Below are 12,469 nucleotides of genomic sequence, written 5' to 3'. Positions count from 1 at the left end.
GATTGTACTTATCGTTAGCTTAAGTCTATGGCAATTTGTTTAATTTTTAGTCAAAACTATTTTTATTTGCTTAAAAAGAGTTTTTTTAAATAATACAATTGCTGACAATAAATGGAAAAAAAATGGAAAAAATATGAAATAAATAAAACAAAAAATTTAGCACAGCAAAAAACTATAGAGGAAATGAAAAAAAAAAAAAATCTGTCAAATATATTGCTGTCTGCCTCACTCTCGTGGCACACGCGTTTGTGTTTGTATGCGTAAATCAATTGTGAATCTAAATGTAAACTATTTTTGTTAGCTTCTTAAGGGGGAAACTATGTTTTAAATATTTACCCAATATCCAATATGATATATCTAAGCATTGAATAGCTACGACTACGTATGTACATACATATATAAGTGAATGTCATAACAAACAACTACAACAACAAATTGTGGGTGTGAAGGGAAGCAGCGTGCTTGCAGCTGACAGACAATCAAAGCTCAAATACACTTAAAAAGGAAAAAGTTTAAAAAATAAATATTTAAAAAAAAAATATTTAAAAAATGTCTAACTAAATGAATCTTAATGAATGTTTAGCAAATTTCAATTGATGTATTTATCTCAAAATTGTAACTAAGCTGTTCGCGTGCACACGCTGCCAGATCCAAAGGGAATTCATGAAAAATAGTATAAATACAAATGCAATATACCGACAACTGTCATTAAACCAATAAGAAACACATAAGCCACATAGCATATACAGAACACACGCAAAATAATAGATTAAGCTAAGCGAATTGTACAATATTTATTAAAGACAACAACAACAACAAGAACAAGAGCAGCAGGCAAAAGGAGAAGGATGAAAGCGTAAAGAAACCATAAAATAAAATAAAAATATATTAAATATATTCTAAACTGAAAAAAAAAAAAACAACAACAAAATACAAATAATAAATAATAACAGTTAAAAATACTTTTGCGTATTTATTTAGTTTTTGTTTATTCCGGTTATTACGGTTATTATTAGTTGCGTCCTAATAAGCCTCTTTTGTTAGCCAACAATTAAGAAAATAATCCATGCTCAGCTACAGAGAATTCAGTACAGTCAAATTTTTCTATATAAAAGAGTTATTGAGACAACCTTGTCTCACGCATTAAATGTATACGAGTATATGTATTTAGTACCAAAGTCTTAAGAATCTTAAAAATCAAAAATCGAATATAGTCGACTCTCTTTGAAATAATTAAGGTTTGAAATATTACAGAGATTCTGTAGGGGACTTGTGTTAGCTTTTAATTAATGAGAGGTTCGAAAAATCGCAGGTTTGACATAAGAAGAATCGTCTGTACATATGCTGCTTATTCCAATACTAACCTTGCGCAATAATCCATAAAACTAAACTTGATGCATTTCGCTCTTATCTAATCTTCCAGCAATGCTCAAGTATACTCAAGTCTCAAAAGTTAACGCTAAGTACAGCTACAGCATACTCTATATATAGTCAAATATACTGCCGCATATAATATATCAGGCTGAAGCTACTCGCATATGAATCAGAAGAAGGAACTTGAGCTGGCATCTTATTCATGTGCTTTAGGAGTATATCAAAGCAATACCAAGCCATAAACCCACTGACTACTTGCCCACTCAATTGTCGCTGAAGATCATCGAACCACAGCCACAGCCCCATCATTAAATTGGAAAAAAATGGTTCATAGATATGATGGTATAACACTTTAATTTCTTCTTTTTTTTTACTTTTTCTTTTAATTGGTGTTGATGATGTTTTATTTGGAAGAAATGTACATTTCTTGATCAATAAAAAAAAGTGGTGTTTCTCATGTTTTGCTTGTTCTGGAGTAGTGTGAATAAGCTAATAATGAGTATTTAGTTCATTCTTTTACTTTTATTAAAATTGTTGGCATTGGTTTCTTTTCTTCTTTGGTTTTTGTTTAAATGTAGTTTTACGAAAAAATTGTATTTATTTATTTATTCCTCTTCCTCCTCTTCTTCCTCCTCCTCTTCTTCCTCCTCTTCTTCTTCCTCCTCTTCCTCCTCCTCTTCCTCTTCATCTTCCTCGGCCTCCTCGTCCTCCTCCTCGACGACCTCCTCCTCGACCTCATCCTCATCCTCAACGATGTCCTCATCGGCCTTGGCGTCCTCCTCACCCTCGGGTGTCTCGGGCTCACCGGCCTTCTTGCCTGGTCGTTCGCCGAACCACTTTGGCAGTTTGGCTATATTGGGATAGAGTGGTGAAATATGGAAATCAGTATCAGTATTAAGGTATCTAAGCACACGGGCACATAGAGACATGGAAAACATGGCACGACAATGAACAAAATTGGTGAAACGATTGGAGTGTGCTCCCTGCGGTACAGTAATACCAGACTAAATAGTACCAGCTACAGTACAGTGCCAAGTGTTGTTTGGGCTGGGCAATAGAGGCAGTGTGTACATACATTTTTGACGGCCGGTGTATTGTTCCTTCTTCTCGTTCCAGATCTTCTCGTTCACATCCTTGCTGATCTCATCCCAGCCCTGTGCCGCCCCAAAGTGTGTGTTTAGCGTATGTTTGTGTTTATATAGTATGCGTGTGTGGCGAACGTGTACGGAACACACACAAGTACAGTTGACAACAATTACAAAATATAGTGAACAGAACATAGAAAGAGATAAAAGAGAGAGAGAGAGAGAGAGAACAGACGTTAAGTGTGATTTCGTTAACCGCGTGTCGTGTGCCTGGCAACCCCATCTATATATCTGGCTAGCTGTCTAGCTGACTGACTGACTGATTGATTAATTGACTGTCTAATGATTGTATTGTGGACGCAATGGATTCGATTTCGATTTCGATGTCAGGTCACTTTGGCGGTGCCCTTGGCAGAACATTGAACACAGCATGTATGCAGGTACGAATAGTACAGAACAGTACAAAGGACAAAGACATACAAAAGTATTAATAATAATGATAAGTAAATAAAAATAAACAAATATATATAAACATTGAGATATTGAACAGACAGAGAGAGAGAGAGAGAGTGAGAGAGAGCGAAACAGTTCGCAACATTTTGCACTTTTGCGCTCTTACATTTTGTGCGCTGAGTGAATCTTTCCTGTTTCTCTTGCCATGACTTTTCTAAGTTTTCCGCATACACCGTATTATAGCCCTATATTGGATAATTACGCAGAGTGGGAGAGAGAGAGAGAAGAGTACAAAAAAAAAAGAACCCATTGTTGTGGTTGTACTAGAAGTTCTTCGTAAGAAAACCCACGGCCAACGCGAAATCTCAGCAATGGCCAACCGAATACTTACACCCTCGAAGAGCTTCTTCTTGTCGTCATATGAGCGGGTATCCACACGTCTCTCATATTTGGAGGCGACTTGAATCTTGGGCTATATAAACAGAACGAATAGTGATATAGTCAATAACTGATCGATCTGAAATATATCAAAGTAATGCCACTTACCGGGTATTTGCCAGTCAAAGCTTCTGGGTCGAGACCCTTCTTCAAGGCTTTGTGCCTGAGCTGTTGCTTCTGTCTTTCCTTCAGCTCTTTCAACTGCGGGCATATATGAACTTATTGTAGGCACTGTCTACAGTCATATATATAAAGAGATTTTTAGCTACTCACATCGTAATCCTGACGTTTCTGCCTTTCTTCCAAGTCATACTTCTCAGTTTCCAATTTGACGATGAGCTCCCACAGTTCCTGGGCCTTCTCACGCAGCTTCTGCTCGCCAAAGCCTTCGATAGCGAGGGGCTTGATGCGGAACGACAACGAGATCTTCTTCTCCTCCTCCAACTGTTCCTTAGTCTTGTTACGTTCCATGGCAGCGGACGACAGTCCCAACTATATGCGTGCAATTTTCGATTTTTGTTCCATTTTATAATTGACACATTTCGTTGTGTGTTTTAAGTGGATGTATCGAGTTTTGTTTTTGGATGTATCGGATATTTGTTTGTTTTGGTTTTTTTTTTTTTTTTTTTGTGACAACAACAACAGATTGGGGGGTTTGGTTGCAGGTTACGGTGGTACGTGTGGAACAGGTACGGTTTAGAGTGAAAGACATGGATTTCAAATGATAGATTAGCAAAATTGTGTGTGTGTGTGTTTGGGTTTGGTGTGCATCAGATGAGATTATATAATTTAAATATGGCAACGAACGGATACGGATACGAGTCGGAATATGACAACAAATATACAACAATGAAAAAAAAAAAAAAAAAAGGTACACGAAATATACAAGAGAGGGTGTGTAGAAGGTAGAAACGACAAAATACGAGAATGGTGTGGGAAGGTGTATCAGTAAGCTGTATTAATGGAATTTCATATAATTACCACGCCTGTCTCCTTCTTGGCAATGGTGAAGTTGGGGCCCTTCTTGTCCTTGTCCTTCATGGCCTGCAACATGGCTTGGCGCTTCTTTTCGGCCTCCTCGAGACGCATGCGCTTCTCTTCGATTTCGCGCTGCTTCTTCTCTTCGGCCTCGCGGACGCGACGCTCCTCCTCCTCCTTCTTGCGCTGGGCCATCTTTTGCTCCTCCTCGGCGCGCGAGATCTTGCGCTTGGCCTGCTTCTCCTTCAGTTTCTTCAGCTCATCCTCCTCCTTGGCTCTCTGTTTGCGCCATTCGCTGATGTATTCTTTCAGCTGTTCATCGAGATCGGAGCGCTTCTGATCCTGACGCTTGATGAACTCTGGATCGCCCTCACCTCTGCACGGCGCGGCACGGCACACATACATCAAACATAATTGACAATTAGTAATTGAAATCGATCAAATGCTAAAGCGCATCGTTTACTAGCTAGCATAAATAACTAAGCCGGTAACTAAACTATTGTAAATATATGTATATTGATTTAGGCCTACAATTAATATTACATTGAAGTCAAAATTTATATAATTTTTGGTTTTCATGAATATTATTTTGAAAATGTCTGCTTAAGTGGAGTATGTGCATAGTAGAAGAAGAAGATGGACTTGTTAACAAATTAGTGACTATCTCATAAAGCATTAGAACCACAAAATTGTCAGTAGTATCAGCTACAAGGCGGCCATATAGCCGTCAATCGTAATCGTATCTAAACTAGATAAAAATGAAGGCAAAACCATGCCAAAAATATTATATATATATAAGATATTATCTAGATAATAATGTTATGTATAGATATTGCACATATTGTGTGAATGAGTTAACTATATACAGAAATTACACCAACTAAAACTAGTGGGGGGGTGGGCTGGAGTGGGGGGCATGGATTTCTTATGCATACTACGGCTATGGTGAGTTTGGTGAGTTGCTGTCGTTGTTTTAGTTTGAACATTTCGTTAAGATTACATAAACTATAGAGCAAATGGCTCAGCTTAAGATATCACTAAGAATTTAGTATGGATTAGACATTTTTTTACATAGTATTTCGTTTTTGTACACATTTCGTATGGCATCAACTTACTCGGCTGGTGTCTGAGGTGGTTTTCTATACGTGAGGCAAACATGGAGGTGGTTTTGATATAGATTTGGTGGTTTTGTGTTTCAAAAAATTGGTTGGTATTTTTTTTTTTTTTACATTTATAGTTTGGCACAAATTCACGATGAAGTACACAAAAACACGTGTTGGGTTGAGAGATTTGTTTTGATTTTTGTTTTGTTTTTTTTTCATATATAACAAAAATATTTATAGTTTTTTTTTTTTTTTTTTTTTTTTTTGTATTTTACAAACAAAAAGTCGTTGAAAAGAAAGAGAAAAACATTTTTTGTTTAAAAAAAAGTGATTGGAAAAAAATTATTGTTTGTTGCAACGAAACGAAAATAATTGAAAAACAATAAATTAAATGTAAGTACGTATTTGTTGTTTGTTTGTTTGTTTGTTGATGTTGTTGTTGTTGTTGTTGTTTCTGTTGTTTAAATTCTTAAATTCTAAAACTAAATTCCAAGCAACGAACTGTAAGCTATTTTGTACAAACTTTCAAAAACTCAAAACTCAAAAAAGAACTGAAACTGGAACTGGAGCTGGAGCTGGAACTGGATCTGGAACTGGTCTTGTATGATCAAAAATAAACGAATTTTGCTTGTGCTTTGTACAAAATCAATGTGAAGAGGTTGAATTTTTTTTTTTGTTTGTTTGTTGTTTTTTTTTTTTTTTTTTTTGGAAATGAAATTTGAACAACGAATTGAATTAAATTTTGACCAGGCAAATTTTTAGAATTTTTTAGAACATTCCCAATTTGTATTTGATATTTTCTATTATATAAATTCTTTGCCGAGTCAGCACACATTTCCATCGCTATATGTATATATTTAAGATATTTTCGATATTATGCAAACACGAAATTTCCAACTGTTTCATTGTTTACTTTTTTTTTTTTTTTTTTTTTTGAGAGGAGAACTAAAAACACCGAGATGAATCTGTATCGTAGCGGCAGCCACCGAACTGCTCTAATTGCATATTGAGTGAATATATACATATATACATACATATATATACATACATACATATATATACACATATATATTTCATACTAAAAATATTTGCTTGCAATTGTTTCGTTTCGAGTACAAATGCGAATATTGATTTAATTACTTTGGTAACGCAATTACTTACTTCCTGTAATAAGAAAGAAACGGAGAGAAAGAGAGAGAGGGAGAGAGAAAACAAATGTGATTTAGAATTTTCCATGTCTTAAAGTCTTAATTGATTGAACAGAAAGAAGCCAGGCCAGCGATAGGCGAAATTTACTTTTGCGTTATTTTTGATTTTAATTTTTTTGTTGGTTTTTTTTTTAAATTATTTTTCAGAAGTTTCAAATGGTTTTATACATTTTTCCAAATTTTGGCGGGGTAAAAGGTAGAAAGACATGTTACGAACTACGATTACATATACGAAAACATTTATGTATAACTATATATATACATATGCATGGATTACTATATATATATAGATATATTGAATTTGAACTGGGTTGGATTACTGGAAATGGTGGTAGGCGGGGTAGGTAGGTATAGCTGGGGAAATACACATATAGCTAGCTCGATAAATATATATATATATTTTTACATAACGTTTGCCAATTTTGTTGTTTGGAATTTGGAATTTACTCAGATTCGGGGTGCGGTTCGGGAAAATGTGTGGGAATGTGTGTGTGTGTGCTTTTTTTAACGTTTTCTAGACAAAGATGATTTCATTGCTTGTGTGTGTGTGGATATATGTTTACAGATAGATAGACAGATGAGTTAGTACATTTTGTACAAAATTTGTGCTCGAATTGATCAGATTGTATTTCGGATATTTATGGATATTTATAGGGTATAAGACATACAACAACATTGAGAAGAATAAAGAATAAGAAACAAACAAAAAATTAACAAATTTACAAAATTATAATAAAAAAAATGAGAAATAAATTATATTAATTAGATGACAAAGACACAAAACAGAAAAAAAATTGCATTGGGATAATTTCGGCGTTTGCACATTGATTTTTGTTTTTGTTTTTTGGTTTTTTTTTTTTTTTCGCATAACAAAGACAAATACAAATACAAAGGACATATACAAATACAAAACACATATAGAAAATTTTGGTTTTGTTTTGTTTTTTTTTTTTTTTTTTTTTTGTTTTATGAAAATAAAATCAAAATATAATTTGATAAAAAAAAAAAAAAAACAAAACAGAGAGAAAACACCAATCGAGTTGTTAGCTGCTCAGTTTTGGCCACAAAAACTACTTACGTCTCCTCTCTGGTCTCCTCGACAACCTCCTCCTCTTCGGAACTGCTGGCGAGTTCGTAATTAAACGAGGTGTGTTTTATGGTTTTGTGCAAAAAACAATATCACAGGTGCATTTTGGTTGGATTGTGTATGCAAAATAGTTGTTGTTGTTGTTGTTGTAGTAGTTGTTGTTGTTGTTGTTGATGATGTTGATATTTGTTGATTTGGTTGTCAAGTTGTTTGTTATTGATTTCGAGAGAAACAACGAAACGACAACATTAGCAGTTGATTGATTAAGACGGTTTTGTTGGATGGGGGCCGTGGGGGGTGGTGGTGGTTGGACGTGGAGGATTTTGATTATGATGAGGTCACACAGTCACAAGTTGCCGGCATGTGGATAGATTGGTGGGATCCAAAATGGGGATTGTGATGAAAAGAAAGTGTGTAAAAGGAATACAAATCAAACATGTGCCATAAAAAAGAGGACAAAAACCCGGTGATTGAAATACACGACTGACAAAAAAATACACCTTATATATAAAGGTGTGTGTGTATGTGTGTGCAAACTGTTAATTAATAGACGTATTTCATTAAGACTGATAAACAAAAGACTTTAAAGACTTATATGTACATAGTAAGTAGATCTATTGTGGTTAATTATGATCAATTGGCCCACCCAATTCGATCAATTCGATATTCATCGTATACCCATTCATCTCATTCATTTTCACTTACGACTGAGCTGACTCTGATTTTAACTGAACTCAAGTATGATTTCATATAGTATAATAATAGATACGAGTCGCGGCATACTTAATATTGTTGCTGTTGCCTGCTTTGTGTGGGTCACTGTACTTACGTGTATTCCTCATCGTCGGACATGGTTACGGTTTAGGGTTGAAAAAACCTACAAGAGAAGGCAAAAACATAAATGGGCATTATTAGTTAAGGCCATATTTGAACGCAGTTAACGTTACTCTCACAGTCACAGTCACAGTCACAGTCGCAGTCACTAGCTGGCTCACACTTCACTGTTATTGTCGCTTACTGCCAACTGTCAAATGCTGCAGCAGCAACAGTGGCGGCAACAGCAGCAGCGGCAGCCACAACAACAACATTGGCTAAAACTAAAATAGCAACAGCCTCCTCCTGCTATTGTTGTTGCTGTTCTGATTGTTGCTGTTGTTGTTGTTGTTGTCATTGTTGTTTTCGCCTTGATATCGCTCTATATTTAGACACCAAATGTTTATGCGGGCCAGTATCTGTGTCTGTATCCACATATGTATGCGTAGATATATACATACGTACATAGATATATGTATATATGCACATATATAATATATCTATGTGTCTATGCTGTCATAAGACTCACACACATACACATTCAGCCATCTTTATTTTTATACAGCCGGCGACAATATTATATCCGATCATAATTTCTGCGCCTCTTACAAAATTTTTGGTTATTTAATTTTATATACTCGCCAAAGTCTATATATTTCTATAGTACATATGTGCCTATATAGATATTGCTCTCTCTTTCTCGCACTCTCTCGCTTTCTCTGTGTGTGTGTGTGTGTGTGTGAGTGTATGTGTATGAGTGTGAAATGCTTTTAGCTAACTGTTAAAAATAGCCGCACGTATTGAATTTCTGTGCCGAAACGGTACGAAGCTCTCAAAGAGCTTTCACGAGCTGACTTTCGATCGGGAAACGTTCTGAATTTTACCTTGGCACTAAATCAAAGGCAAAAAGTAGCAAATCAAAAGAAACGCCCAAGCGAAACTCTGACTGACAATCAAATGCCAAAAAATGTAAATGCAATTGTCAAAATGCTTAGCTGAAATATGTAAAATATGCAATCTGCTGCTTGACAGAGTGTGTAATGGAGGTGTGTGTGGGGATGTGTATGGGGGTGTGTGTGGGGGTGTGTATGTGTGAAGTGTATGTGTGTGTGTCTCCTGTCAGCGATTTCATAATTGCAACGATTTCATAATTACAAAATCAGGTCGTAAAATATGAATGCATGAATGCATTTAAATATATATTTTATATATATGTATATATGTGAATAAAAAAGAACTTATATATTTGCATAGAAATATATATATGTAATTCTGCTTGTGCATATACATATATTTACTATGCAGCTAAGCAACAGTGCGTATACTTAATGTGCAGTAAAAACCTTGTAAAATGCAATTCTCAGATTTCGCAACTATTCCAAATATATAAAAATATGCAAAACATATGTGAAAAATATATTCATGTATCTCATTAATTAATATCTACCTATCTATCTATCTTCCTATCCAGCCAGCTATCAATCTATTTACCTATTTATCTATCTATCTAGTTACCTGTTTATTTATCTATTTATTTATCTGTCATCTATCTAACTGTCTATCTGACATCTATCTATATATATATATATATATATCTATACACCTATCTATCTGTCTTCCTATCCATCTAGCTATCTATATATTTATCTGTCTATTTATATATTATCTATCCATCTGTCTACTTTTCTGTCTATATATCATCTATCTATCTATCTATCTATACACCTATCTATCCATCTATCTATCTATCTTTCTATCTATCTATCTATCTATCTATCTATCTATCTATCTATCTATCTATCTATTTAATCTATCTATGCATCTTTCTATTCACCTATCCATCTATCTGTCTTACTGTCTATCGGCTTGCCTACCTATATATCTATCCATCTATTCATCTATCCATCTAGCCATCTATCTATCTATCTGTTGCCATCTATCCCTCTACTTATCTATCGACCCATCTATTCTATTACCTATCCATATGTCTACATATCTATCCATCTATCTATCAACCTGTTACAATGAATTTGCTTACCTTAATCTAAAATCTTATCTAAACCTCAGTTTCATCTGCAATTCTTTGACAGCTTTAGCTTGATCTGTAAGCTCCCAAGTTTTTGCATTCATCTCTACTACCTTCACACACACACGCATATATTGAAAAGATGTTGAAACTAGAGCACAGCAATTGGCTAAGTTTGAGATGAAGAAAATAAATAGAATATTACGTTGTCGTGTCCGTTGTGCACGCTATATATAGAAATATTTTCCAGCACCGATTTGGACATGCCAGATATCAGAAGTGTATATATATGTGGGCGTTTATGTGTGCGTGTGTGTGTGGGTGTATGTATGCTCGTCTATTGACGTCTGCGCACAAGCAACGAACTCTGTGTGTATGTGTGTGTGTTTATGTTTGTGTGTGAATCTATCTCTGTTGGCCATTTTGCCAAGGTAAATAGACGAGCTACCAGGCATACGCACGCACACACACACACTCACTCACACACACACATAAGCACGAAGCTTATTTTTAAAAATTTTTAGCAAAAAACAAAAAAAAAAAGAAAAGAAAAGAGAGAAGAAATCCCAATAAGAAAAAAGAATTGAATTCTTTCTGTGAGATCATATAACACTTGGCTCTCAAGGCGCTCTCAATCGTAAAATCTGTCGCATTTGTTCGTATTCCTGCTTGATGTTGTTGCTGCTTTTGTTGCTGTTGTTGCTGCTGGCTGTTGCTGGTTGTTGTTGCTGCTGCTGCTGTTAAAGTTGTCGTTGTCGTTGTTATTGTTGCTGTTGTTGTTATGCGCCCTAGGGCAATTATTTATAGTCTTTGTCAGGCATTGAACAAAAAAAAAAAAAGGAAATGCGAAAAAAAATTGCAGAACAGAAAAAAAATTTCGTCTGGTACAATTTGAAAGTTTTAGTTGTTGTTTCTTTTGTATATATATTTTTTTTTTAATTTTTTTAGTTTTTTTATTGAATTGTTTAACACACGTGAATTGTTTCTGTGCTTTTCACTTGCAAAAAAAAATTATTGGAAAAAAAAATTGGAAAAAAATATATAGTTTTCAGCAAATATGCGCACACAGGATTATGTAAGAACAATCTTTATGCATTCTTATTTATTTTTTTATTATTTTCTTGGGCGTTATTTTTTTTTACAAGTTCAACGCGCAAGGATTTCTGTTTAAGTTCAGTTAGAGATTTTCAGAAATTGTTGTTTTCTTTCATTTTGTCTTGTTCGATAACTTTGTGAATATTTTGTATTTGATTTTTTGTTCTTTGTAACTTTTGGTCCAAACACTTGGCCAACTTACTTAGGGAAAAAGAAACAAATTGAACTCTCAACTAAAGTCCGAGCAGCTGACGTCGTAGGAGCGAATGCTGCGGTTCGACTAAACAGACTGACGATCCAAAGCGATGCTACACGTTATGTTAAAGAATTTTTGTTCAGCTTGCGGAAAATGAAAAGCATTTCCCACCACTACAGAGACAGCGGCGCGCTCGCTATATACACACGGCGCAGCGACAAAGGTCTCTACACACGCTCGCCTATAGATATTGGGCAGCGTCGAGCCGAGCGAATGGGTGCGAAAAGGCGCGCTATATGCCGGCACGTCGGTTGGCCAACAAGTGGCGATGGGCGGTGTGCAGAGGCGCACACCAATACACGGACAGTGAGACGAACGGCGACGGCGACTACGCAATGCTTGGCAGCCAAGGCGCAGGAGCGCATAGCTCATAGCATGGATCGGGGACGTGGCGGCAGAGCGTGGGCGTGCAGCGGCAGTTGGCTGTGTGTGTGAGTGAGTGTGAGTGTGAGTGTGTGTGTGTGTGTGTGGCAGGCTGATAGCAGTAACAATTTCAGGTGGGCTGCGAGCTGCTGCTGCTGCCAACACCCACCCGCCCACATCCGTTCGAGGC

At 35.8% G+C, this 12,469-nt stretch overlaps 1 protein-coding gene across 17 annotated transcripts; it reads right to left on the bottom strand.

Annotated features, from left to right (window-relative positions):
* Positions 1-1,979: 1,979 nt before the first annotated feature.
* On the bottom strand, positions 1,980-11,970 carry LOC6584504 (troponin T, skeletal muscle). Of its 17 annotated transcripts, none has more exons than XM_032732080.1 (10): positions 11,863-11,970; positions 8,556-8,603; positions 7,714-7,762; positions 5,444-5,467; positions 4,332-4,704; positions 3,624-3,842; positions 3,459-3,551; positions 3,304-3,384; positions 2,450-2,528; positions 1,980-2,224 (listed from the first exon to the last, which is right to left on the bottom strand). In XM_032732080.1, exons 2-10 carry the CDS (start codon positions 8,566-8,568, stop codon positions 1,980-1,982), a joined length of 1,176 nt encoding a protein of 391 aa, XP_032587971.1. In that variant the 5' UTR covers positions 8,569-8,603; positions 11,863-11,970. The 17 variants fall into 17 exon arrangements, with proteins under 17 accessions (XP_032587971.1, XP_015017049.1, XP_032587969.1 ...); XM_015161563.2 differs by having other exon boundaries at positions 4,335-4,704; XM_032732078.1 differs by lacking the exon at positions 2,450-2,528 and adding an exon at positions 3,079-3,157 and having other exon boundaries at positions 7,718-7,762.
* Positions 11,971-12,469: the final 499 nt, after the last annotated feature.

This window comes from Drosophila mojavensis, unplaced genomic scaffold, assembly GCF_018153725.1.
Source record: "Drosophila mojavensis isolate 15081-1352.22 unplaced genomic scaffold, ASM1815372v1 contig_136, whole genome shotgun sequence".
Taxonomy (NCBI): domain Eukaryota; kingdom Metazoa; phylum Arthropoda; class Insecta; order Diptera; family Drosophilidae; genus Drosophila; species Drosophila mojavensis.
This window is presented reverse-complemented; position numbering and strand designations above follow the sequence as displayed.